General features: G+C 39.0%; 1 protein-coding gene across 11 annotated transcripts in view; it reads right to left on the minus strand.

Annotated features, from left to right (window-relative positions):
- TAF1 (TATA-box binding protein associated factor 1) overlaps positions 1-24,262 on the minus strand; it is an 82,117-nt gene that overhangs the window by 33,087 nt on the left and 24,768 nt on the right. For 9 of the 11 annotated variants that reach the window (XR_004423162.1, XR_004423160.1, XR_004423159.1 and 6 more), the window contains exons 26-35: positions 21,924-22,032; positions 21,550-21,648; positions 21,041-21,218; positions 17,009-17,076; positions 15,143-15,265; positions 14,245-14,337; positions 14,078-14,162; positions 1,642-1,709; positions 1,229-1,345; positions 1,073-1,078 (exon numbers count right to left, since the gene is read on the minus strand). Coding sequence is in view for 5 of the 11 variants with exons in the window: in XM_033107362.1 (XP_032963253.1) it covers positions 1,073-1,078; positions 1,229-1,345; positions 1,642-1,709; positions 14,078-14,162; positions 14,245-14,337; positions 15,143-15,265; positions 17,009-17,076; positions 21,041-21,218; positions 21,550-21,648; positions 21,924-22,032 (946 nt within the window). In the remaining 6 variants the exon portion in view is untranslated. The remainder of the gene's footprint in view (positions 1-1,072; positions 1,079-1,228; positions 1,346-1,641; positions 1,710-14,077; positions 14,163-14,244; positions 14,338-15,142; positions 15,266-17,008; positions 17,077-21,040; positions 21,219-21,549; positions 21,649-21,923; positions 22,033-24,262) is intronic. The other 2 variants (XM_033107413.1, XM_033107381.1) reach the window with 1 other exon arrangement.

Consider the following 24,262-nt stretch of genomic DNA (forward strand, 5'->3'; position numbering starts at 1 on the left):
ATTAACCCAATCTGCCCACACACTCCAAGAGTCTTTCCTTGCTCTGGCCTGGATTAAGTATCTTAGGATTCTTTATACTTGGCCCCTCAGTAACCTAGGTTTGGGGATGAGAGAGTAAAAGATAGATAGGGAGAATGCAGGAATGAGACACAGACAGCAATAACCCAACAGAGGTCACGTAGGTTGCATTATCAGTTCAGAGTGAAACCTGAGTAGAATGAAAAGTTTTCCAGTGGGAAGAGGGAGAATTTTACATTGAACTATTTGGTTCAATTTGAAAGGGCCTTTGCGAACTCTGTAGACAGCTTTCATACAGATAAGGAAACAAAGATTTATTGAATGTCTACTATGTGCCAGGCAAATTAACTCATTTAATGCTTATGACAATCTTGAAAAGTACATTTTAGAGTAAAGGAAACTGAGTTAGAGAGCTTAACTTCCCAAGTTCACAAAAAGCTAGCTAGTAGCAGAGCTAAGCTCCAACCAAACACAGGCTTGTTTTATACCAAGCGTCATGGACTTTCCACTCCACCATAGTGCCTCCAATACAGAAACCCAGCACCGGCTATTCTGCCAAGTCCTATTCTTCAAACATGCCACCAACCCTGTAAGAGTACAGTGCAGATGTAATGTACTCAGTATGTCAAAGGGTCAGTACAGAAACATTACAAATGTCTTATTAATCCTACTCTCTAGTCTTTTGGCATATAAATTTAACATTAGAAAGATTACCTGTCTTCATTTACGAGGAGAGAGAGACGATCCGGGAAAATGGGCAACATCTGAGCTACACTGAGGTACTGCTGAGGGAATGAGTTATCAGGCATCACTAAGGCACAGGAACAATGTGGCCATGGCTCTAGCTGAGAAGTCTATACTCCAGGGAAGTCCCAGAGCCCCAATTCATGGGCAAGGGAGCTCAGGAGACTCAATCGGAATGTCTCTGCTCCTAGTCAGGAATCTGGTATTCCTGAATTCTGCTTAAGCAACTGAGACCCCACCCCACTCATTCATCCCACACCTGCCTCTTCTGGATTCAACAAGGCCACCAAGACCCATGGCCCTCACTCACCTTAGCCTTTGAGAAGACAAGAAAGCACACGAAAGGCATATGAAGAGGAAGGACAGAGAAGAAGGGTATCTCAGTAAATACATCTGTTAACACGCTCCCCATTTCCCAAACCAATAAGAAAACTGTTAAGAGGCGGTTCCTACTCCTCAAACTCACCTGAGGTGTATAAGGCCCTGGGGTCATTGGGTCCAAGCTTTCTAACTCTGCTTCCTCCAAAGCTGCTTCTTTGGCTGTACAAATATCCTTCTCAAGTTGAGTCAAATGCTCATCATACTGAGAAATAAAGAAAATTAGGGAATTCATTTAACATGTGTTTGAGGCACTGGGGATGCAAAAGTAAACAATGCAGACAAAAATCCCTGTCTTCATGGAGCTTCTTTTCGAGCAGTAGGACGCATTCTGGTCTAGGTAGGAAAATAAACCCGGGAAGGAATTAAGGAATCCAGGATGAGGATACGGGGACAGGATGTTCATTTTAAAATAGGATAGGCAGGGAAGGCCTCCTCACCCAAGGGAACAAAGGGATTCCAGAAAGCTAGTTCCCAAGGAACCACCTTTTCACCACCTACCTCAGTCAATGTCTGGTAACAGACGTTCACAATCTCCTGAGCAGTCTTGGTGTACTGACTTTCAGGCCCTATTAGTGCAAAAAGAAAGTGCTACTACCTTTGCAGACTTAAGTTCCAGAAATGTACATTCTGTCACTAGCAGTGCTGCCCCAGTATCCTAGACCCCCAAAATCACGCTTCCGCTGTAACTTGGACTCTGGCTTTACTTTTGGAACTAGAACATTTCAAACATTAAAAAATATACTAATATAATGAACTCCCTTGTATCCACTACCCAGCTTCAATGATTAGCAACGTATGGTCAATCTTGTTTCATTTAAGCCTGAAGTCTCACACTCCTCCCAAATTACTTTGAAGCAAATTCCAGTATCATTTCACTTCACTATAAATTGTTCAGTATCTTTAAGGACTCTTAAAAAAAATAACCATGTATGACAGTAACACAGTAGATATGTGTCATTATACATTGGTCCAAACCCATAGGATGTACACCACCAAGAGTGTCCCTCATGTCAACTGTGGGCTCAGGATGAGAGCTATGTGTCAGTGCAAGTTCACTAATTGGAACAAATACGCCACTCAGATCAGGATGTTGATGGTGGGGGAGGCTGTGCCTGTGGCAGTGGGGGGCACAGGGTATATGGGAACTCTCTAGACCTTCAGCTCAATTTTGCTCTAAACTGCTCTGAAAAATAAAGTCTATAAAAAAACCCCAACTATATCATATCCAAAATAATTAGCAATAATTCTTGAATATTATTCAACAGCCAAAGGAAAAAAAAAAACCCAGCCAGTCAACATTCAAATTTCCCTAATTATTTCATCAACGTTCTTTTACGTTTGAGTTCTTTGAATCGTAATCCAAATAAGGTCCACACGTTGCATTTGACTGATGTGTCTCTTTAAGACACTTTACCTACTAGGTGATTCTTAAGTAAACTATAGAGTTCCCCATGTGGCCTTTGTCACAAGTTGCAAAAATTGGTTGCTTGCAGGTCAATCCAGTTTTGTTGGACCTATATAAAAAAATCAATCCAGTTTTTTGAAAATGCTTGAGCTATACACTCACAATATATACACTTTTTGTGTATAAATCATACCTCGATAAAGTTTTAAAAAAATCCGAATTAGGGGGGACCAAATATATGGTGATGGAAGGAGAACTGACTCTGGGTGGTGAACACACAATGGGATATATAGATGATGTAATATAGAATTGTACACCTGAAATCTATGTAATTTTACTAACAATTGTCACCCCAATAAATTAAAAAAGAAAAAAAAAGCAAATACAGTCAGTTCTTTACTGAGAAAAAAAAAATCCGAATTAGTTGACATTCAACAATCGAGAGAGTTGATATAAAAACCCAAATGTCTAACTTCTCTTAAAAAGTTGAAAGATGTGGCAACACAGGGTCAGCATTCCCACCTTGCACCGACTGGCTGGAACTGAGTAGGAGCTGGCCCTTTTAGATAAGGCCTGTGTTCTCCAGGTTACCAGAGTCCCTCCCAGACCTGCTTACCTCACTGATGCCTGCTCCTGAAGGCATCTGAGTTTTTCATCTCTGCCTTCAGTGCTTTCTAATATTCTTTAAAACATTTTTGAGTACCTTTTATGTGCCAAGCATTACACACACAAACAAGATATAGACCATATATGTCCTCAAGAAGTTTATAGTCTAGCACAGTGAGACAGAATATAAACAGATAGGGCAATACAATGCAGTAAAAAAAAACCCACACAGGGTTCAGTAGAGGCAGAGAAGAGGAAGTGGCAAATTCTGGCAGGTAAGAGGGAAAGAGAAATCAGGAAAGGCTTCATAGAGGAGGTGCTCCCTGAGTTAAACCCACTGTTTATCAGGATGTAAAAGATAAAAAAATACATACCACATGTGCACATGACACTTTCATGCCATGCCTACTGATTGTTACAAGCTGTTATATGAACAAAGAAGTTTCTTTCAGTTCAAACCTCTCAAGTATAGGCTATCTATTCTTCAAAAGATGTAAAATAAAGCTGCATCCTCACACAAGCTGACTGTGCCAAATATCAACAAACCAGAAAGAAAATTGTGCGGTGTGATCAAAAAATACGGTGAATGCTTAAGTTGAAAAAAAATTTATTACAGTAAAAGACACATTGGCACTAATCCCCCTCAGAATACTCCCCCTCACTTCAAACACACTTACCCCCTAGTTCTTGCCACTTTCTAGCAGTTCTGGAAGTTTTTTTTCGTGAATGTCTTTAGTTGCACTGTCATGGCTGCCTCCATGTCCTGAATCATTTTGACTTTGGGGAAGAGCCAGAAGTTGCATGGTGCCAGATCTGGTGATTAAGGTGCATGAGGACACACCATAATGTTTTTGACAGAAGACATTGCCGTACCAGATGCGATGTGTGACACAGAGTGTCATCTTGATGGGGGACGATTTACGGCACACTTTAAAACACACCTTCTCTCAACCGTAGCTCACACCTGAGTGACTGCACCAAGTTGAAACTTGTCACACACTATTACTAAGGTTTGACACGCTGCTTCCCGTACTGAAGATCCCTGCCTTTCCACTGGATGGCACTCGGCAGCAGTAGTCACTGTATCTTTTGATCACACCTTGTATATACAGCATCTTGGCTAAACACACTCATCTCATATCTCTACAACAATCAGAAAAGTAACAATGTAGACACTTCAAAGCACCTTTCCCTGTAGACTAAAATTTGTAATAGGGCCTGACTCTTCATTTTTAAGCATTTACTATAAGCCAGGTCTAGTGCCAGGCTCTGGTGATACAAAAATAAAAAACAAAACAGAGCAAACAAATGAAAAACCAAGAGATAGGTCCCCGTCCTCGATGCCCTTTCACGGTCCCATGGAAGAAATATGTACACAGACTCCTAATTTCAGTAATGCACAAAGTCCTACGGGACTGCACAGAAAGCGATAGCTGTGTCAGAGAATGAGCTAGTGTTGAAGAGCAGTTCATGGAAACTGTTCTCATCAGGTCCCCCAGGGATAAGCTAACTGCTGAATCCAGTAAACACTTCAGACTCAATCTTAGAAGCCCTGTGTTATATTCACAACTGCCATTCACTTCTTCCTTGAAACTCCCTAATCCCGTGGCTCCTATAGACCACTCTCTACTCTTTCCTGGTACCTCCATCTTTGGTCATTAGTTCATTCAACAGATACTTACTGAGTGTTTACTATGTGGCAAGCATTATGCTAAGCACTAGGGAAATAAGACAGAAACACTTCCTGCCTTGCCGGCTGACAGCAATCACTCGATTTAGGCCACTAAGTCTAACTGTGCCCATTTTTCTTTCAGTACTCTTCGCCCAGCTCTACATGATACCAATTACAATAGGTTATATGGAGTAAGCACGGGGGAAGTTAACATTGCTATATACCCCTTGTGGTAACGTTTTATTTTGTTGTTCCTGGCACCACACAGTTGCCTTGAAAATACATTACAGAAACTCCAGGGCTGAAAGAAAGACTTTTTCTGTGTCCCCTTTCTCTTTTAATAACTAATAATCTAATTTTAAAATGTGGACTTTGCCGTAGCCTTAGTCTTTTCTGGAGTGTATTTGTTTACTGGCATATTCTACTATCTCCCTCAGCACAAGTACAGGACTTCCACTGCTGCCTTGCACCCGACTGCTATGTCACTATCTACCAGCTCAATACAGGACGTACGAGAAGAGGGCTGGGGAGTTAGAGCCAGCAGATGTCTATTCCCTATCAAATTTAAGCAGAAACTGAATTCTTGAACAACAAAGCAGTATTCTCCTAGAAATGAAATGTCAAATGACAATAATCCTTGGGAAATCTACTTCAGCCACCGTATTTTTTAAAAAACAAAGTAGAAATCCAATTTAGATATTTTTTCAGAAATATTCATAATGATATTCACTTAACTCCTTTGCTTTTTTGAGTCACATATATACAGGTATTACTTAAAACCACATACTTACACAGATGAAAAATTGCCCATAACATACTGTCAAGTGAAAAAAAAATGTAGAACAGAATGTAAATATAGGATTTATTTTGTTAAAAAAGAAAAAATATATGGTACATATAGAAAAAGGTCCAAAGTACTTCACATCAAACCTGAAATTGGCTACTCTAAAGAAAGGGATGGAAAGAAGTAAAGGGCAGGGAGATTTTTCCTTTTCACTTTATATAATTCTGTAAGGTTTGATTTTTTTTTAATGAGCAATTTTTTATGATGAGCAATTTTAAATGAGTAATTTATGATGGAAAATTTTGGTTTAAGTTATACACTTGAATTTTACTGAAAGAATTTGATTGACAAAGATTTTTAAACACTGATAATTCCCAATGTTTGGAGAGGTTCTAGGAAAATAGGCCTTCTCCACTGTTTTTACTGTAAACAGGTACAACCTTTTGGAAACCTTTCAGAACATTTATCAAAATTTCCTATAGAAATATTCCTACAAGCATGCAGTGATATCAGTGAAACAGAAAACTAGTGAAAAGCTGCTTGCAAACCAGCATTATATACATTAAGTGCCCAAAAGAGGAATGGTTAAATATGATACATACATCTATGCCATGGAATACATTAAACAGAATGATAGGTGTCTCTATGTACTAACATGAGACAGAATCAGTAAAGATGTCAGTTCTCCCCAAATTGATGCATAGGCTTAATTCCTATCAAAATTCTGGTAAAGACTTAATTTTATTTATTTTTTAAAAACTTTTATTTATTTGTTTTTTTCCAGGACCCATCATTTCCAAGTCAAGTAATTGTTTCAATCTAGTTGTGGAGGGTGCAGCTCACAGTGGCCCATGTGGGGATCGAACTGGCAACCTTGTTGTTAAGAGCACTGCACTCTAACCAACTGAGCTAATAGGCCGCCCCAAAAGTCTAATCTTTTTTTTTTAAAGTATTGCATTTATGTATGAATGTATATATGTATATATGTTTATTTTTAAAGAGGGCGCAGCTCACAGTGACTCATGCAGGGATTGAACCGGCAACCTTGGTGTTATTAGCACCACGCTCTAACCAACTGAGCTAACTGACCATCCCAAGACTTTTTAACTGACCATCCCAAGACTTTTTTTTAGATAGACAAGATTCTTCTAAAATTTAAGTAGAAAGGCAAAAGACTAAGAAAACAATTTGGAAAAAGGCTACAATGAGAGGACTCACTCTACCTGACGATAAGATTTACTGTACAGCTATTGTAATCACGGCAGTGTGCAGAGGGGTAGATACAGTACGTAGGATTAATGGAACAAAATAAACCCAGAAATAGACCCACACTCAAGTGATTTTTGACAAAGGTGCTCAAAACAATTCAATAGAGTAAGAATACTCTTCTCAAAAAATGATAATGGAACAACTAGACATCCATAGGCAAAACAAACAAACAAAAAAATGAACCTCAACCTAAACCTCATACTGTATACAAAAATTCAAGATGGATCATGGAATTAAATGTAAAACACTAAAACTACAAAGTTTTAAAAGAAAATATGAGAACCTTTGTGACCTTGGCCTAAGCAAAGACTTCTTAGAGATATACCAGAAGCACAATCCATAAAACAAAATTGATAAATTGGACTTCACCAAATTTAAACATTTCTGCTATTCCAAAGACACTGTCAAGAGACTGAAAAGACAAGACACAGACCAGGAGAAAAACCCTTGTAAATCATTTATCCAATAAAGGACATGTACCTAAAATATACAAAAGAACCCTCAAAACTCATTATTAACAAGAGAACTACACAATTAAGACTGGGGCCAAGAAATGAACAGATACTTCACCAAAGAAAACACAGATGGCAAATGAAGACAGGAAAAGATGTTTAACATCAATAGCCATTAGGGAGATGCAAAGTAAAACCACAGTGAGAGAAGAGGTACAATTTTTAAAAATAGAGGTGGTGTACCTACTACAGAGAAACCGGATCATGCATACATCACTGGTGGGAATGTACAATGGTACAAGCACTCTGGAGAGAAGTATGGCAGTTTCTTATAAAACTAAACATACATTCACCATACTCCTGGGCATACATTCCAGAGAAATGAAAATTTATATTCACACAAAATCCTGTACATGAATGTTTATAGCAGCTTTATTCGTAATAGCAAAATACTGGAAACTTGATGTCCTTCAGTGAGTTGAACAAACTGGTAGGATGGAACAGTACTCAACAATTTTAAAAAATGAACTACTGATACATGTTAACAATTTGGATGGCTCTCAAGAGACTTATGCTTAGTGAAAAAAGTCAATCTCAAAAACATTGTATTATTCTTTAACATGTTTAAATAACAAAAATCTAGAGATGGATATCAGATAAGTGGTTTCCAGGGGACAAAGACAGTGGTGGGTGCATGTGGGGGCTACAGATACAAAGTAGTAGTAGCATCAGGAGTTCTTTCGTGGTGATAAAACAGTTCTAAATTTTGACTGTGGTGGTGGTTACACGATGGAATAACCTGCATAAAACCACACACACACACAAATGAATACAGATTTTTTTAAAAGGTGCAAACTGAATAAGGCCTATAATCTAGTTAATGGTAATGTACCAATATTGATTCCCTGGTTTTGATTTTGAACTACAGCTACGCAAGATGTCATCACTGGAGGAAGGTAGGTGAAAGATAATAAATAATCTTTGTATTGTTTTTATAATTTTTGATTATAATTTTCTTTTATAATTATTTTAAAATACAAGCTTAAAAAAGCAGATCAGGATATATTCATGAGTAAAGAATTATAGAATAATAAAAATGGCAACTTCTATAAAAAATAAATTTAAAAAAACTAATTCTTAAACATGTTTTATATCAGTGCAGAGAAACGTATGGAAGGCTATACACTAACTGTTCCCTCTGGGGAATGAAACTATGGGAAAGTAGGCAGAAGCTTTAATTTTTAATTTTATATATTGGTATATTATTTGACCTGATAAGAAATATGAATTTTTTTATTTTCTTAAAAATAGGTCTGACAGGAATGTGAGTGATAGGTTAGAAAGAGGTAAGTCTGAAGGCTGGGACATTGGCCAGGTGACTATTACAATAATCTGGGCAAAATACGAGGGCGTTAGTGATGTCTTGGGAGTTGGGGATTCATTCAAGGGAAAGAATAAAAAATAAGTGAGGTTTCTACATGTAGCTACTGTGTGACGCTAGTGCCTTAGCAAACCCAGATTGAAAATAGTAAAGGTGTAAGCTGAGTAAAGGACAGAGGGAGAAAACTGGAATAGAGAAGGAAAGAACGATGTGAGTTTAAAGCACGTTTGCAGTTCAACTGGGACACCCAAAAGGAAATGTTCAGCAGGTGATTGGGACATAGGTCTTTGCCCAGGACAGAGCTGAGAGTCATCAGGAAAGGGGTGGTGCTTCCAGTTATGGGAACAGGCAGAACTTCATTCTGCAAAGGAGACTGAAAAGGAATGGCCTAAGAGGTAGGAGGAATATGAGAGCTGGAAGTTGTTATGAAGCCAATCACACTACAGTTTCAAGGAAGAATAGGCAGTGATGTCAAACTCTGGGGTGAGGTCCACATAAAGACTGAAAAATGTCCACTAAATCTGGCAATTATGTGATCCTGCTCACGTGGTATGGTGGGCAGGGTAGGAGCCAGATTAAAGCTAAGTGAGACATGAATGGCATGTGAAGAGGCGGGGAAGCAATGCTACATACTCATAAGAGCAAGAACCTTGAAAACATCTTAAGTAAAATAAGCCAGAAACAAAAGGACAAATGTTCTATGTATTGTATGATTGTAGTTATATGAGGTACCTAGAAGAGGCAAATTCATAGACAAAGTAGAACAGAGGTTACCAAGGGCTGGGAGAATGCTTCTTTTTGTTTGTTTTTTAATTGTTTAATGGGTGCAGAGTTTTTGTCAGAGACGATGAAAAAGTTTTTAAAATGGGCAGTGATGATGGCTGCACAACAATGTGAATGTACTTAATGCCACTGAACTGCACATGTAAAAATGGTTAAAAGAGCAAACTTTTATGTTGTGTATATTTTGCTACAATAAAAACAAAAGTCTGGCTGTGAAGAGAAAGAGAAAGGATGACAGCCAAGAGGCTGCAGCAGGACTGAGGAAGATTTTATTCTCTTCAATGATATGAGACACTTAACCTTTATATAAGAATATTTATGCCTTGGCCCCAATCTCAAGAGTCACTGACGGAAAAAAAAGAATCTTATTATTTATTAACAGCCAAACTTATAGTCTCATAAGACAGACTTAGAAACTAGTACATTCAGGTGCTGCATCAACAACATTCTGGTCAGTGATGGACCAAATACATGACGGTGGTCCCATGAAAATTATAATGGAGCTGAAAACTTCCTATCGCCTAGTGACGTCATAGTGCAATGCATTGCTCATGTGTTTGTGGTGATGCTGGTGTAAACAAACCTAGTGTGTTGCCCATCCTATAAGAGTACAGTCCATACATTTATGTTAATGGGCGACATCATCTACGTTTGTATACGTGTACTTTGTGATGTTCACACAACGACGAGATCACCTAATGATGCCCTTCTCAGAACGTATCGCCGTTGTTAAGCGGTGCATGACTGTATATGGAAATACTGTCAATATTGTATTAACCTATGAACATTACTGAATCATCTATTCATATTCTTCAAACTGACTGAAACCTTTAGATTTAATAACCACATAGGGGAAAAAAAGCACATGTATAATGGCAGCAACACTTTTAAATTACCTAGGAATAAACTCAACAACAAAAAAGTAGACGCTCAATAGCAACAAAAAGTAAAAAATATATAGGAATAAATTAAACAAAAGATACCTAGAAATTATGAGAAGAAAACTACAAGCCTATACTGAGGACATAAAAGAAAATATGACTAAATGAGGAAACATAAGCTCCTAGATGAAGAAATGCAGTTATTATAGACACTCTTTCCAAATTAATTCATGAGTTAAATAGATTTCAATATTATTATTTGGGGACAAGTGAGAATCTAACAAAAATGATCCTAGAGTTTATTTAGAATAATTGGATGAAGACAGCCAAGAGATTCAAAATATAAAGTCTGACTCATGATCACAGTAATACCAACTGGTGATAATAATACAAATTAAACAAACCGGTAAGTAAAACAGAATAGAAAGCCCCCAAATAGGTTCAAGGATATATAAGAATTTCATATATGATAAAGGTAGCATTTCGATTAGTACAAAAGGATAGACTGTTCCATAAATAGAACTTGGACACTTCGGTTAATCATTTGGAAGAGAAGTTAGATATTTACCTTACACATTAGATTCCATTTTTAAAAAACTGATAAGCATTCGAGTATTTAAAATATTGTATGTATGAGAAGAAAATATGGTTGGATAGCCTGTGGGTAGGGAAGATCTTTTAAACAACTAAACCAAAGATAGAAACCATAAAGGAAAAGACTGATAAATGTAACTGCATAAAAATGAAGTTTCGGGCCGGCCCAGTGGCTCAGGCGGTTAGAGCTCCATGCTCCTAACTCAGAAGGCTGCCGGTTCGATTCCCACGTGGGCCAGTGGGCAGCGCCTCCTGCAACTAAGATTGAACACAGCACCTTGAGCTGAGCTGCTGCTGAGCTCCCAGATGGCTCAGTTGGTTGGAGTGCAGGCTCTCTACCACAAGGTTGCCGGTTCCACTCCCGCCAAGGGATGGTGGGCTGCGCTCCCTGCAACTAGCAATGGCAACTGGACCTGGAGCTGAGCTGCGTCCTCCACAACAGCTCAGAAAGGACAACTTGAAGCTGAACGGCACCCTCCACAACTAAGATTGAAAGGACAACAACTTAACTTGGAAAAAAGTCCTGGAAGTACGCACTGTTCCCCAATAAAGTTCTGTTCCCAATGAAGTTCTGTTCCCCTTCCCCAATAAAATCTTTAAAAAAAAAAAATGAAGTTTCTCCATGTCAGAAAACACTACAAAAATGAAAAGACCTCTGAGCACGATGGAGTAATGGCTATTGGACTAGTCTTCCCAACGTAACCAGAAAACTGAAAACAAAACAAAAACATGAAACAACTGACCAACAGAAGTGCAGGACTATGATCCTTCAGAGAAGGGAAATAAAGAAAGTGAGCCCTCCAGCTGCTCATGGCTCACACAAGGCAGCTACAGAGCCTGTCTGGAGTCTGGGGTGGCTCAGACAGCTGGAAGTTGCAGGGCAGAACTGGAAAGGAGGGAGTTCCACCAGAAAATAACTCAAGATCTGCAGAGGCTCCCTTGAGTCTCCGGCTGAATACTGAGTTCCATGTGTATAGGACCAGACTCCACAACAATGATCAGAGCTCCCACAGAGTTGGGAGTTACTGAACCAAAAGTAGAAAAATCCTTCCCAGGACATTTTGGGGGTACGTGTATTTCACATGGAATTGAGATTGTAGGGTCCCAATGAGCACTCTAAAGCCTTAGGTTCTCAGGTCTTATGACACATGGTCTACCTGTCCCAGATCCGCCCTGAAGACGGCTTCTTACCAGCTGGTTTCGGTGTGAAGAGCTCCAGAGGAGGAACCTTGCTGGGAACTTCTTTGGGAAAAGGGATCTGACCGTGACTAGCTCGGCATCACCGACTGGTACAGACTATTCAGTTTATTGCCAATTTAATCAAGCATTTAAGTACAAGGCCTCTGCCAACTACTTAGGACTGTATGGCTTTGTTGAGGCTGGCAAAAGTTTGGGCTGTGTTTTGCAGAAGGGATTTCTTCATCTGTATCTCTTCTTTCACTGACGTGGAATGTTGTGTGCCTTTTGAGACTATTACAAATAGCTCCAATTCCAAGTTTGGGCGTTCCCTGATGAGGAACGTTCTTTTCAAATGTTATTTGCAGGTAAACAAGGCTCTGAGATCGCTTCAGCACCTATGTTGTTTGTAACTGGAAGACGTAAAGGCTTGAACACTTACAGTGTGCAGTCCATCACCACCACGGAAGTGCAAGACTGGTCCTCTGGTGTGTACTGCGTACTTCCAGGTGCAGTTTTATATGGAGTGCTCCCTATCTTCCACTTGCTACCTAATGGCCCGACACCCAAGTGCTAGGTGCTAAGTGTCATGTGATATGAAACATGACATCTTTTGTACTAAAAGAACATTCGCCGTGGCGTCAATGGTGCACGTGAGATGTGTCCTACTAGCAGGTACTATACACAAAGTAACACTTTTGCATCAAACTTTATTGGTTTGGCCAGATACGAATGTGCCTGTTTTTAATTAATAGTAACAGAGTCCATGTAGAGTCTATTCCCCACTTAATTAAGTATGGCATATGGCACACAAGCCCTCTAAGAAGTGACTCCTATCTATCTCTCTATATATAACCAGCCATCCAGCAACCGGGGCCCTGAAACTGCAATCCCAGCAACTTGCTTCTTCAGCCTATAATGCAATTGCAGGGCTCTGTGCCATTACATATTACTATTTTCTCTGCCTAGAACGTTTTCTCCTCCACATTCTTTGCCTAGCAAACTCCACTGATCCTTTAGAACTCAGCTTAAGAAAACTCTTTTTCAGAGCGCTTCTTTAATCCCACTCTGATTTAGATATCCTGTTCCTGTGTTCCTCTGGCATTCATCTAGCGTAATATTTAAGCTCTGTAATTTTTTTTTGTTTCCCCAACTAAACTACAACCCATTTGGGGGCAGGGACCATATCTAATTTGATTTTATATTTGTAGCATCTATCAGTGTCAGCACACAGTAGGTGCTCAATCAATGTTTACTTACCAAGTCAGTCATTCAAAAGTGAAGTCTATTAGCTTGTTTACAAAGCCTTCCCCAGCCCCTAGGCAAAGGTGCTACTTCCTCGCCTGTGCACTCTGCACATCCTTGTAATAATACACAGCCTGTGTCAAGCGGCATTTTAACTGTTGTTCTCCATCAACTGGACTGTGAATTACACGAGCACAGTGACTACGTCCTTCCTACATGTAGATTAAGTAGCTAGCAGAGCATCTGGCATGTATTATTCAATTAGCTTATTTACCAAGCAAAACTCCACCCTCTGAGGAAGCTCACCCTGGCCTCGAGTTACACAGCTCCCTAACCTCCATCTGAGAGCCTGGGCATAGGTGAGTTTTCACATCTCATGGAAAGCAGTGATGGCTCAGAGCCCAAAGTGGTATCCATTTGACTTTTATTCTCATCTCATTTTTCTATACTTTCCAAAGCTTAAAAAATAAACGTACATTGTTTTTTCTTTATTGAAAGTTATTAACAAACTTTACAGAACATAGACACTAATGTAAGTGCCTGCTTAAAAAAAGGCAGCGTAAGATGCCTCACTGGTTCTGCTCTCACTGCTCAAGGCTGCGTTACGCACTGAAATTTTAATAATGGTCACCAGTGTTAGATGGATGGATTAATGGAAGGAGAGAAAAATAAGGAAGCATACCCACCATTGTACTTAACACTGTTGGCCAGAATAAGGTTGACGTCATCTAGAAAGCTCTCTCGGCTCTGATACTTGTGCTTGGAGATATTCTGTGGTTAAAAGAATCAGGGACTCAGATAAACGTACAAAGTAACTTGATTCCAAAAACAAACCTGAGATCAAATCACTCACCTTACGTATAGTCTCTAAATCCATTGGATTGACAATCACTTTGTAATAATCTGGAACAAACTTCTTATTAACTGGGTGATGAAATGGCCAAGACTAGTAGAAAGAAAGCATAAGAAATTAGATGGAAACCATTTTTTCTACTGGAGATTCTCAACCTTCAATGGGTCACAAATACTAAGAGACTCTGACGAAAACTATAGATAGACCCTTTTGCCAGAAAGACACACAATCACACAAAACTTCTGTATATGTAATTTAAGGAGTTCATGGACTCCTTTAAGGGTTCCTATGCAGATAGAGTAAGAACCCCTGCTCCACACTCACAATTAAAATGTGTTATTCCCTAGTCCCACCCAGAAGTTTTATAAAATTACACATATACAACATATGCCTACAACACAACAGGAAACTTAGTTCAGAATTCCTAGGCAGGATCAGTACAACAAAATCATACATAGAATCAACATGGTAGCCCTGTCATAAAGTTACCAAAGACAAAAAAAATGAAACAAAAGACAACAAACGCTGGGTAATTACCAAACTGTCATTTGCCAAGAAGCACCGCTAGACCAAAAGCTCCCCATTAGCTGGCATACTAATTTCTCTTCAGGGTCATTCAGGAGTGTTCAAACACTGAATGTAAACAACAGGAAGAAAGAACCTCTCTATGTCCAGAGATTCCGGGCCTCTTTGATTTCAATGATAATGCACTCATACAGCAAAAAAGTTGGTTTTTATCAACTTTAATTTAAAAAAAGTCAGTTTTCAAAATTATGTATCAGTTTGAATCGACAACCACCACCCTCCAGACTCCCTGACATACACACAAATGCACACCCTACGGTCCTTTCCTTTTCCCTATACTAGCTTCACAATATGTAGTACAGAGATCACTTACATCTGGAACTGCCATCATTTTCTGGGTGACAATATTGTCCAGAATGAAAGAAAATGCCACTTGGTCATCATCATCCAGCAAGGGGTTGATAGCTTTCTCTAAACGAGCCAGTTTGTCTTCTTTCTGATGTGAAACAAAACAAAAGAAAGGCAGAGGTTTCCCTGAGGTGCGATCACCATAGAAAATGAAAGATAATTTAAGGTTCAGTTGTCTACTGCCCTGGCCTCTAAAGGTCTAATTCTGAATTGTCAACTATTCAGTTCGTTCGAAGCAAAAAGCCCAGATAAATGACATTCTGGTAAAAGGGATACACCAACCACTCCTTCAGGTATTCCTTTTTTGTTTTTTAATTAAAATTTATTGGGGTGACAATGGTTAGTAAAATTACATAGGTTTCAAGCGTACAATTCTGTAATACACTCATTTATATCACATTGTATGTTCACCACCTAGTCAGTTCTCCTTCCATCACCATATATTTGACCTCCTTTTCCTTCTTCTCTCCCTCCTCCCCCATTACCCTTTGGTAACTACTAAACTATTGTCTGTGTCTATGAGTTTTTGATTATTTGTTTGTCTTGTTCTTTTGTTGCTTGCAGTTTTATATCCCACATAGCACTGAAGTCATGTGGTTCTTGACTTTTTCTGTCTGACTTATTTCGCTTAGCATAATAATCTCAAGATCTATCCATGTTGTTGCAAATGGCACGATTTCATCTTTTCTTATGGCAGAATAGTATTCCATTGTGTGTATATACCCCATCTTCTTTATCCAATCATTCCTGTAGGTGTTCTATATTTTATTCTTGTAGATCACCAAAAATATACATCCCTTGGCATCCAAACCTTAGCTTCCATAACAAAAACACTTTCACCAAGTTTAGTTTTGTTGTTGTTTTTTTTAATTTATTGGGGTGACAATTGTTAGTAAAATTACATAGATTTCAGGTGTACAATTCTGTATCACATCATCTATAAATTACATTGTGTTCACCACCCAGAGTCAGTTCTCCTTCCATCACCATATATTTGATCCCCCTTAACCTCATCTCCCACCTCCCAACCCCCTTACCCTAGTTTTAATATCACACTGTTTTTGCTGTAAAAGTGTTGCTGGAAACACTGAACATATAACTGTTGATTAATGACTTTTGTGTAAGGAAATCTAACCCAATAAACTCATTTCAGACCATACTAGGAAAAGGTTTGTATTCTAATTGCTCCATATCCTCACAAACACTCAGTATTGTCAATCGTTTTCTCAAGTCTTTTTAAATTTTAGCCTTTTGGTGGGTACGTAGTGGTATCTAATTGTGATTTCAATTTGCATTTCCCCAATGACCAATCGGGTTGAGAACTTCCCATGTTTTCTGGCCATTTGACTATCCTCTTTTATGAAGTGTCCACTTCAACATTAACATCGTTATTGCACTTGCATTTGTGTAAGCTTGTAAGGTACCCTATTTTCTTCGGTAAAAAGATGGAATATAGATTATCTTTTAAAAATTAAAATTCCGCCCTGTGAAAACACAGTCTCTGAGCTCCACGTGACTCCCTGGGAAGTCAGTTTCCTTTGCCCTTTTTTCTAAAGAGTTGTGTGGATTCTAGACTTTAATCCCAGCTCTACTATTTAACAGTCATGATGCCCAGGGCAAGTCATTTTCTTCTATGGACCTCCGTTTTTCCGTCTACAAAAGGAAGGAATTGGACTATATGATTTCTAAGGTCCCTTCCAGACTCTAACATACTAAAGATCTGCTACTCCCACATTTCTCTCCTCTTCCTTCCGTTACGATCCCTACTTTCTTAACCCTGCTACCTCCACCTTCAAATTCCCCTGCTGTTGTCTCACTTTCAATGTCTTACCTCTTTGAGTTTCTCATCACAGAGATCCAGCATGGATTGAGAGATCTGGGTCAGTGAGTGCTTTGGCCCTAAATTAGAGAATAAGAGATGGGACTGTTACAAATGAGAAGCAAGGCTGCCAACACTTCTCTAGACTTTTAACACATTTACTTAAGCACTGAACATGTGCCAGGCACCAGACCAGCTGCTGGGTTGGACAGATATACCAGTCTTATCTCCATCTTTTGGTGCCTAAGACATAGCAGACACACAATACGGATGAATAAACTAATTTTAACTCTCCCTTATTTGTGTATATCCACACATAGTACTACTGTTAACACTCCGCCTTTGATACCTTGCAAATGATAGTATGGATGGGGAATGACAATTTGTTTAAGGAGAGCAATGCATTACTTATAATCTTTCCATACTTAGCATATAGAATTTATGACTGCAACTTTTGTTTGTATGATTTGTGATGTCCTCCCAATACATGTCTAATCCAAAGCCTTTGTCATAAAAGAATCTCTATTTCACCTCAGAGTATTACTTTAGTTTGCCTTAAATCAATTAACAAGAGCTTCAGAAAATCCTCGAACTATTTCCTACACTCCCTGCTTATGGCTGCTCTAATTTAAGCTCATCAGGATAGTTAAAACTTTTTCATCTAGACAGTAATTCAGACTACTTCCTTTATTATTAGTTGCTTGATTATCTTCTTCTGTCGATTCTTTCGTGTAAGTGTTCCCCAGAGCTTAAACCTCAGCTCTATTCTCTACTAATTTAGCATTCATGTGTTTAGTCATTCAGTCTTGAATGACTGACTGTCATGTGTTCAATGATGAGACTAACGGGAAAATAAGACACAGTTCCTACCTTAGTTCTTGGTTTAGTCAAGAGAATGACGTGAAACTAAATCACTGTAAGACCGAGTATAAGTGCTTGAAGCATCTATGGATGAAATGATACGATACCTGGAAATAACAGACTAAACAATAATCGACATCAGCTATATGCCAGCAATTGTTGAACTGGATGAGTAAGTACACTGAGGTTTATTTACTCCCCTCCCCACTTCTGAATATGCCTGACAACTTCCTTAAGAAAGTTTTAAAAAACTGAGTATCAGTGTGAATAAAGGAATATACCACTTGCTATAAAATATGGAGGGGTTGTATATGAAATATGTTGTAAGTTGTTTTACAACAATTAAATCTGCATACTGGGGAGGCATAGGAAATGCTTGTTGTGACTGACATTTGAGCAGTTTCATTAAGGAAGAGTAGAAATTCATCAGGTAGACGATACAGGAGAAAGATATTTCAGAGGGAAGGAAGAAAAAGTGCAAAGACACAGAGGTAAGCAAATTCACGAAGCATCACTTTTCAGAAGAGGAACTGCAAGTGGTTTCATACAACTGGAATACAGATATGTGTAGAGGAGAAGCAGGAAATGGAACTTGGGAAGGCAGGAAGGGCCACATTACAAAGGTCTCATAGGTGACAGAAAGCCACTGAAGATTTAAGCTGGAGGATAATTTTTTAAGTCTGTGTTTTAGAAGAAAATACTCAGTCAACAGTGTGTGAAGAATTAAGGCAAGTAGCAGAGGAAAAGTTTAGAAGCTGCTGCAAGAGGTCAAATAAGAGATGACAAGCCAGTAGCAATGGAGACTGAACGGAAGGGCTGTGTTCCAGCAGACAGAAGGTACAATCATGGGACTTACTGCTCTATGAGTGTGGGGGAGAGTGGGTGGCATCAAAGATGACTCCCGTTTCTAGGCTACACAACTACAGGGATGGGAATATCATCAATCTAAATAGGGCAATCAGATAAGAGTTTCCAGTAGGGCACTGAAAAATGGGTCATGTGTGGCAGGTAAGGGGCAACATGAGTACAGAGATACTGGATGGAGATAGTAATACCAGTGGATCTATAGTAGCTTACGTCACGAGAGTGAAAAAGCTAAAAAGGGATTAAATAAAGTATTCCTGAAAAAGAGAGAAGAGAGTATCAAAGGAAAAAGTGGTCAATAGTGCCAAATACACCAAAGTTCAAGAAAGATATTTCTAAGCACGTGCAAAGACGTTCAACAACAAAGATAAATACCGTAGGATCTCATTTATATATGGAAACTAAAAAACCCCCGAAACAAAAACACAACCCCCCCAACTCATAGAAAATCAGATTTGTGGTTACCAGAGTTGGGAGTGGGGAGAAGGGGAATTGGAGGAAAGTGCTCACAAGTTACAAACTTCCAGTTATAACTAAGTATTAGGGATGTAATGTACAACATGACTGTAGTTAACACTCATGCACGATATACAGAGGATGCCAAAAAAAAAAAGGATACACATTTTAAGAAAGGCAAAAACTGTATTAATGTATACCGTTAACAAAAGGTGAATACAAGTCACGTTTGACTTCTGCAATTACAAGAGGTGCTCAAAAGTGGTTCCCACCAATATCCAGACACTTCTGATTATGGCGAACTGCTTGAGTAACGTTGACCACAGTGTTAACATCTCTTAAAATGTGTATTTTTTTTTTTGGTACCTCCCATATATGTAAGGTTGTGAGAAAGTTAGAACTTTCAAATTTCTATTTTTTTACTAACATCTCCACCTAAATGAACCATAGGTATCTCAAAGTCTGTATTTTCAAAGTCAACTCTTACCTTCCCATTCCCCTTCCAATCTGATTTTTGTTTTAAGTCTTGATCCTTGCCACTTGAATGACAGTTGGGCCTAACAAATTTATTCTTCCCTTGTATGTATGTGGCACTCTGCTAGGCCATGGGAATACAAAGATGAATAAGATAGTCTCTGGGAGGTCACAAAGTGGTGGGAGAATCAGACATATAAATAATTATATATAACACAGTAAGAGCTATAAAATTTGATTTGATTGTGCTAGGAGGCCACAGAAGATAAAATAATTGATATTTTGGGCAATCTGACTAAGTCTTCATGAAGAGATGATAGGAGTTGGTCTGGAAATATGAATGGAAATTCACCACTGAAAGGGAAAAAAGGGCATTCCAGACAAAGGACAAAGACTATGCAAAGGAATGAAGAAATGGCACAGCATATTTAGTGAGATATACTGTTGAGTATGGCAGGAGTCTATAGTGAGTATGGGAGCCAGTCACTGGAGATGAGACTAGATAAATGGGTCGGGCCTGCTCGTGAAAGGTCTTCAAATCCAGGTATTACTGTTCCATGTTTACAGATGAGACGATGAGGAAGCTATGAGAGGTTAAATAACTTGTCTAAGGTAACTCAATTAATAAATGGCAGAGCCATGACTCATACCCTGTCTGTACTCTGAATCCCTACACTTACATATGAATGTGTGCTCAAGGACACAGGTGGAAAACAGAAAATGTGATCCCTACATGCAGAAGCTGCACTGTTTTCCCCTTTTAAAGACTTAACAAAGATTTCTTTTGCCTTTCCAGCTTTGTAAGCAAAATATGCCATCCCCTATAATAGGTTTATAGACCGAATCAGATTCGCACACAGCAAATACAGTCACAGGCACATTCGTCCACACTGAACGTCTCTCCTGTCTATTTTCCTAGGCCTACTTCTTCCTCCCATTACTCTGCATACAACTGTTTCATTTCAACAGACTCCCCATTTTCCAGAGGATACATTAAAAGTGGAAATAAAAAGAAGCAATCTACAGTTGATCCTTGAACAATGCCAAGTTTAGGGGCGCTGACTACCCCTGCAGGTGAAGATCTGTGTATAACTTACTGCAGCCCTCTGCACCCTTGGATTCCCAACCACCAGTTGACCTTGAACAACGTGGTTTGAACTGTGAGGGTCAACTGACAACTCTGAACATAAACGGACCCCCGCAGGTAAAGGGTTAAGTGTGTATTAAATGACTAAAATGTACACTACACCTGATTTTCATAACCCCAAAATACACTAATCCATTGTGGGTCCTTTCATTCAGTCCAGTCTAGTCTGAGTTTATGACTAGTAAGGGACAAATAAGGATGTGCAATGTGCCCTCTGCAGTCAAAGAATAGATAATTCTCACCGTTGTAGGTTGCACTGTTCTTCACAATGAGCTCCAAATGCTCTCTGAACTCTTCCCGAGATGGGTACAGGCGTTTACGCACATTTTCACGGAGGGTTTGTAAGTCCATTGGTCGAGTGATGATTTTGTAGTAGTCCTTTACCACCTTTGCATTGACTGGAGTGTGGAACGGGTATGTCTGTGCAAACAAGAGTCAGCACCACCACGAGCAAAGAACACTTGTCAGAGCCAGTTCCTGAAGACTCTCTCACATCTTACCTGTCTACCTGGCCATCAACTCTCAAAGGAGTCTTTCTAGGTGGAGCAGGTCTGTTTCCTCTACTAAACTGCTAAACAAAAAAAGAAACAAAAACAAAAAAACAAAAACAAAACAAAACCACCAAAACACTACATCCCAAAGAAAGTAGGGGTTCCAGGTACCTAGGACGATACTGCCCTCTATCTGAAATCACAGACAGAACAAAGAGCCTTCCTATCCCCTGCTGTAGATATGAATGTGATGAACTCACATTTGGAAGGTCTCTCATGTCATTGATGATAGACTCCAAGATGGATGACAACGTCACCATGGGGTCTGTCCGGCGTCGGTGGATGGATTTATGAGGTCTCTTAAGGAGAAACAAGGAAACCAGAATGCTTTATAGATTCAAAACACACACACACACACACACAACAAACAAACAAACAAACAAACAAAACAAACCCCAGTATTTTCAAGCTAGACAAACCTATTTTGGAAATCTTGTAATGAACAGTACACATACTTTTTGGGGCCAGGCCAAAGGGAGAATCTAAGGCTGTGTCAGAGGCATCTGGGGCTTAGAGGGCTGAGGAAATCAATGAGAAGCCCATCTGGTTAGAAAGGAGCAACGCAAATACTCACATTCAAATAGTCACAGTGAACAGTGGTGCCAACTCGCCGTTTCTTCTTGGGAGGAAGTTGCTGTTTCGGGAACTTGAGAACCAGAGATTTTCTGCGAACCTCATCTGCACTGCAATCAATAACAGTTTTATAGCGTGCAGTTCCTATTTCTAGTCCCCAGAAAAAAAGCAACGACAGTGAAAAAGTCCAAAGTACCTGAGCATGAGCCTGGGGAGGAAAAAGCCAAACCAAAGGCCAGACATCCACCTTTTAAGGCTCAAATCAGGCAAGGCCTCATAGGATCTCCAAATTAATAAAAAGCTAGACAAGCCACAACTTCACCTCAGTTTTCTATTTGGAAGATAAGGGAAGTAGGCTAAAGGAATTTCAAGAATCCTTCTAGCTCCAACATTCTCTTAAGGCTAAAGGGCTAGGAAACAACTTCCTCAGAATGGAAACAAGGAAGAAATCAAACTGGTTTGAAAAGAAAATCTAGTTTGAGTTTCCCTCAATCATTAAAAGCCCATCCACCTTCTTCCCTTCCGTTGTATGGGATCGAGATATTACATGTTCCTTTTCTAATGTGCTTCAAAACATGATTATTACAGATATTGATAAATTAAATCAACAAGGACAGAAAAAGAACCAAGAACTTAAAAGAAACAGAAACAAATGAACAGAACTGTGTATGGATCAAATTAAAAATTATACACAAAAAAGAATTCAAGTGTATTTTGAATACCCTGATTGTACAACTTCAGTGGCATATAATCCAAGAACAACAAGCTAGCGAACACACTGACTCTATAGGTTTGTTGTCGGTAGTGGTATTGGTATTGTAATTCTCAAACTTTTTTTGTATGTATCATAGGACAGAATAAATGAATCAATATACTGATGCTGGGAACCAGAGAAAATATGCTAATATGAAATGGGGGTAGATGAAGGAGAAGCTGTAGATACAATTTGAATTGGTGGTATCGCTATGAAGTTGTGATTTACAATACATGTATATTTCCCAGTTTTGTGCACTAACAGCCTAAAAGCAATGACCTTTCAGTGGCAACGAGCATGCCTAACGTCTAGATCTTGGTTTCTAAATACCACGCCCCAGTAAATGGAACCAGGGCTCCTTTGGAGAAATGGCTGATTCTAGGTCTGGGACAGGGAAATTTTAAGAAGAGCCCGGAACATCTTGTACCAGAAAGCAAAGAGGTTCTCAAAGATTATAGAGTCACTGCAAAAGGATACAAGATCTGACCTGAAGCAGTCAAATCTGGGACAACATGGGCATCGAGATTAATAATGAGGTTAATGAATTACACTAAGTTTACAAAGGAAAGATTGCAGAATCCATACTAGTACTCAGAAAGGGAAGGAAGTTCTTCTTTACAGAATGCCAGTTAATGTAGAAAGAATGCTAGAATTAGGGGGAAAACAAAAACATTGTCCATAACCCCCAGTGTATAACTGAGCTGGGCAATGATCATCAAGGGATGCTAAAACTATTGAGAGAATGACTGTTAGGGAACAAGATATTCACCCACACATTAATTCCAAAGGGAAAAACATACCCTTATTAAAGAGGCATCTGGGGAATCATCACTTTAACAAGATGATTAAAATAGTAAGAAAACCTGACATTATGTGCTTGCTGATGTGGTATATTAAGCACACAGTATCACCTATGTAGTAATCTTACCAAAGACATTTAATCTGAATACAATCAATGAGAAAATAACCAGACAAATGCAGACGTGGGATATTTTATGAGATAATTGGCCTGGACGCTTCAAAAAATTCAATGTCATGGAAAACAAAAAAGGCGGGGAGGACAGTCTAGCTGGAGAGAGACTCAAAAACACTTACTGTTTGAACTGGGATTAGAGCCTAAATTTGGGGAGAGGCAACGAAGGACACTGAGACAACTAAGGATACCTGAATAAGGACTGAATGTTAGATACTACTGAATTAATGCTTCTTTTCTTGGGTGTAATAATAGTATCGTGTTTTTATACCCTTATGCTAAAGGATTTATAAGTGAAATGTCATGATGCCTGCAACTTACTTCCAAACAGTTCAGCAAAAGAAAAGTTTTAGATATATAAGGATGAAACAAATGTGACAAATGTTAACAGCTGATAAATTGAGAGAAACAGTATACTGTATTATTCTTTCGACTTTTCTGTAGGCTTGCAATTTTCCAACTAAAAAGTTACGGGAAATTTTTTGTTTAATTTAAAAACCTCTCCATTTGATCACCTATTAAATTCTCTGAGGGCAAGAGACAGGTAGGCAGAGGCATAATTTATGTCTCTTACTCTTTCTGGATGGTCCATTACTAGAACATTCTAAGATTA

The sequence above is a fragment of the Rhinolophus ferrumequinum genome, chromosome X, assembly GCF_004115265.2.
Source record: "Rhinolophus ferrumequinum isolate MPI-CBG mRhiFer1 chromosome X, mRhiFer1_v1.p, whole genome shotgun sequence".
NCBI lineage: Eukaryota > Metazoa > Chordata > Mammalia > Chiroptera > Rhinolophidae > Rhinolophus > Rhinolophus ferrumequinum.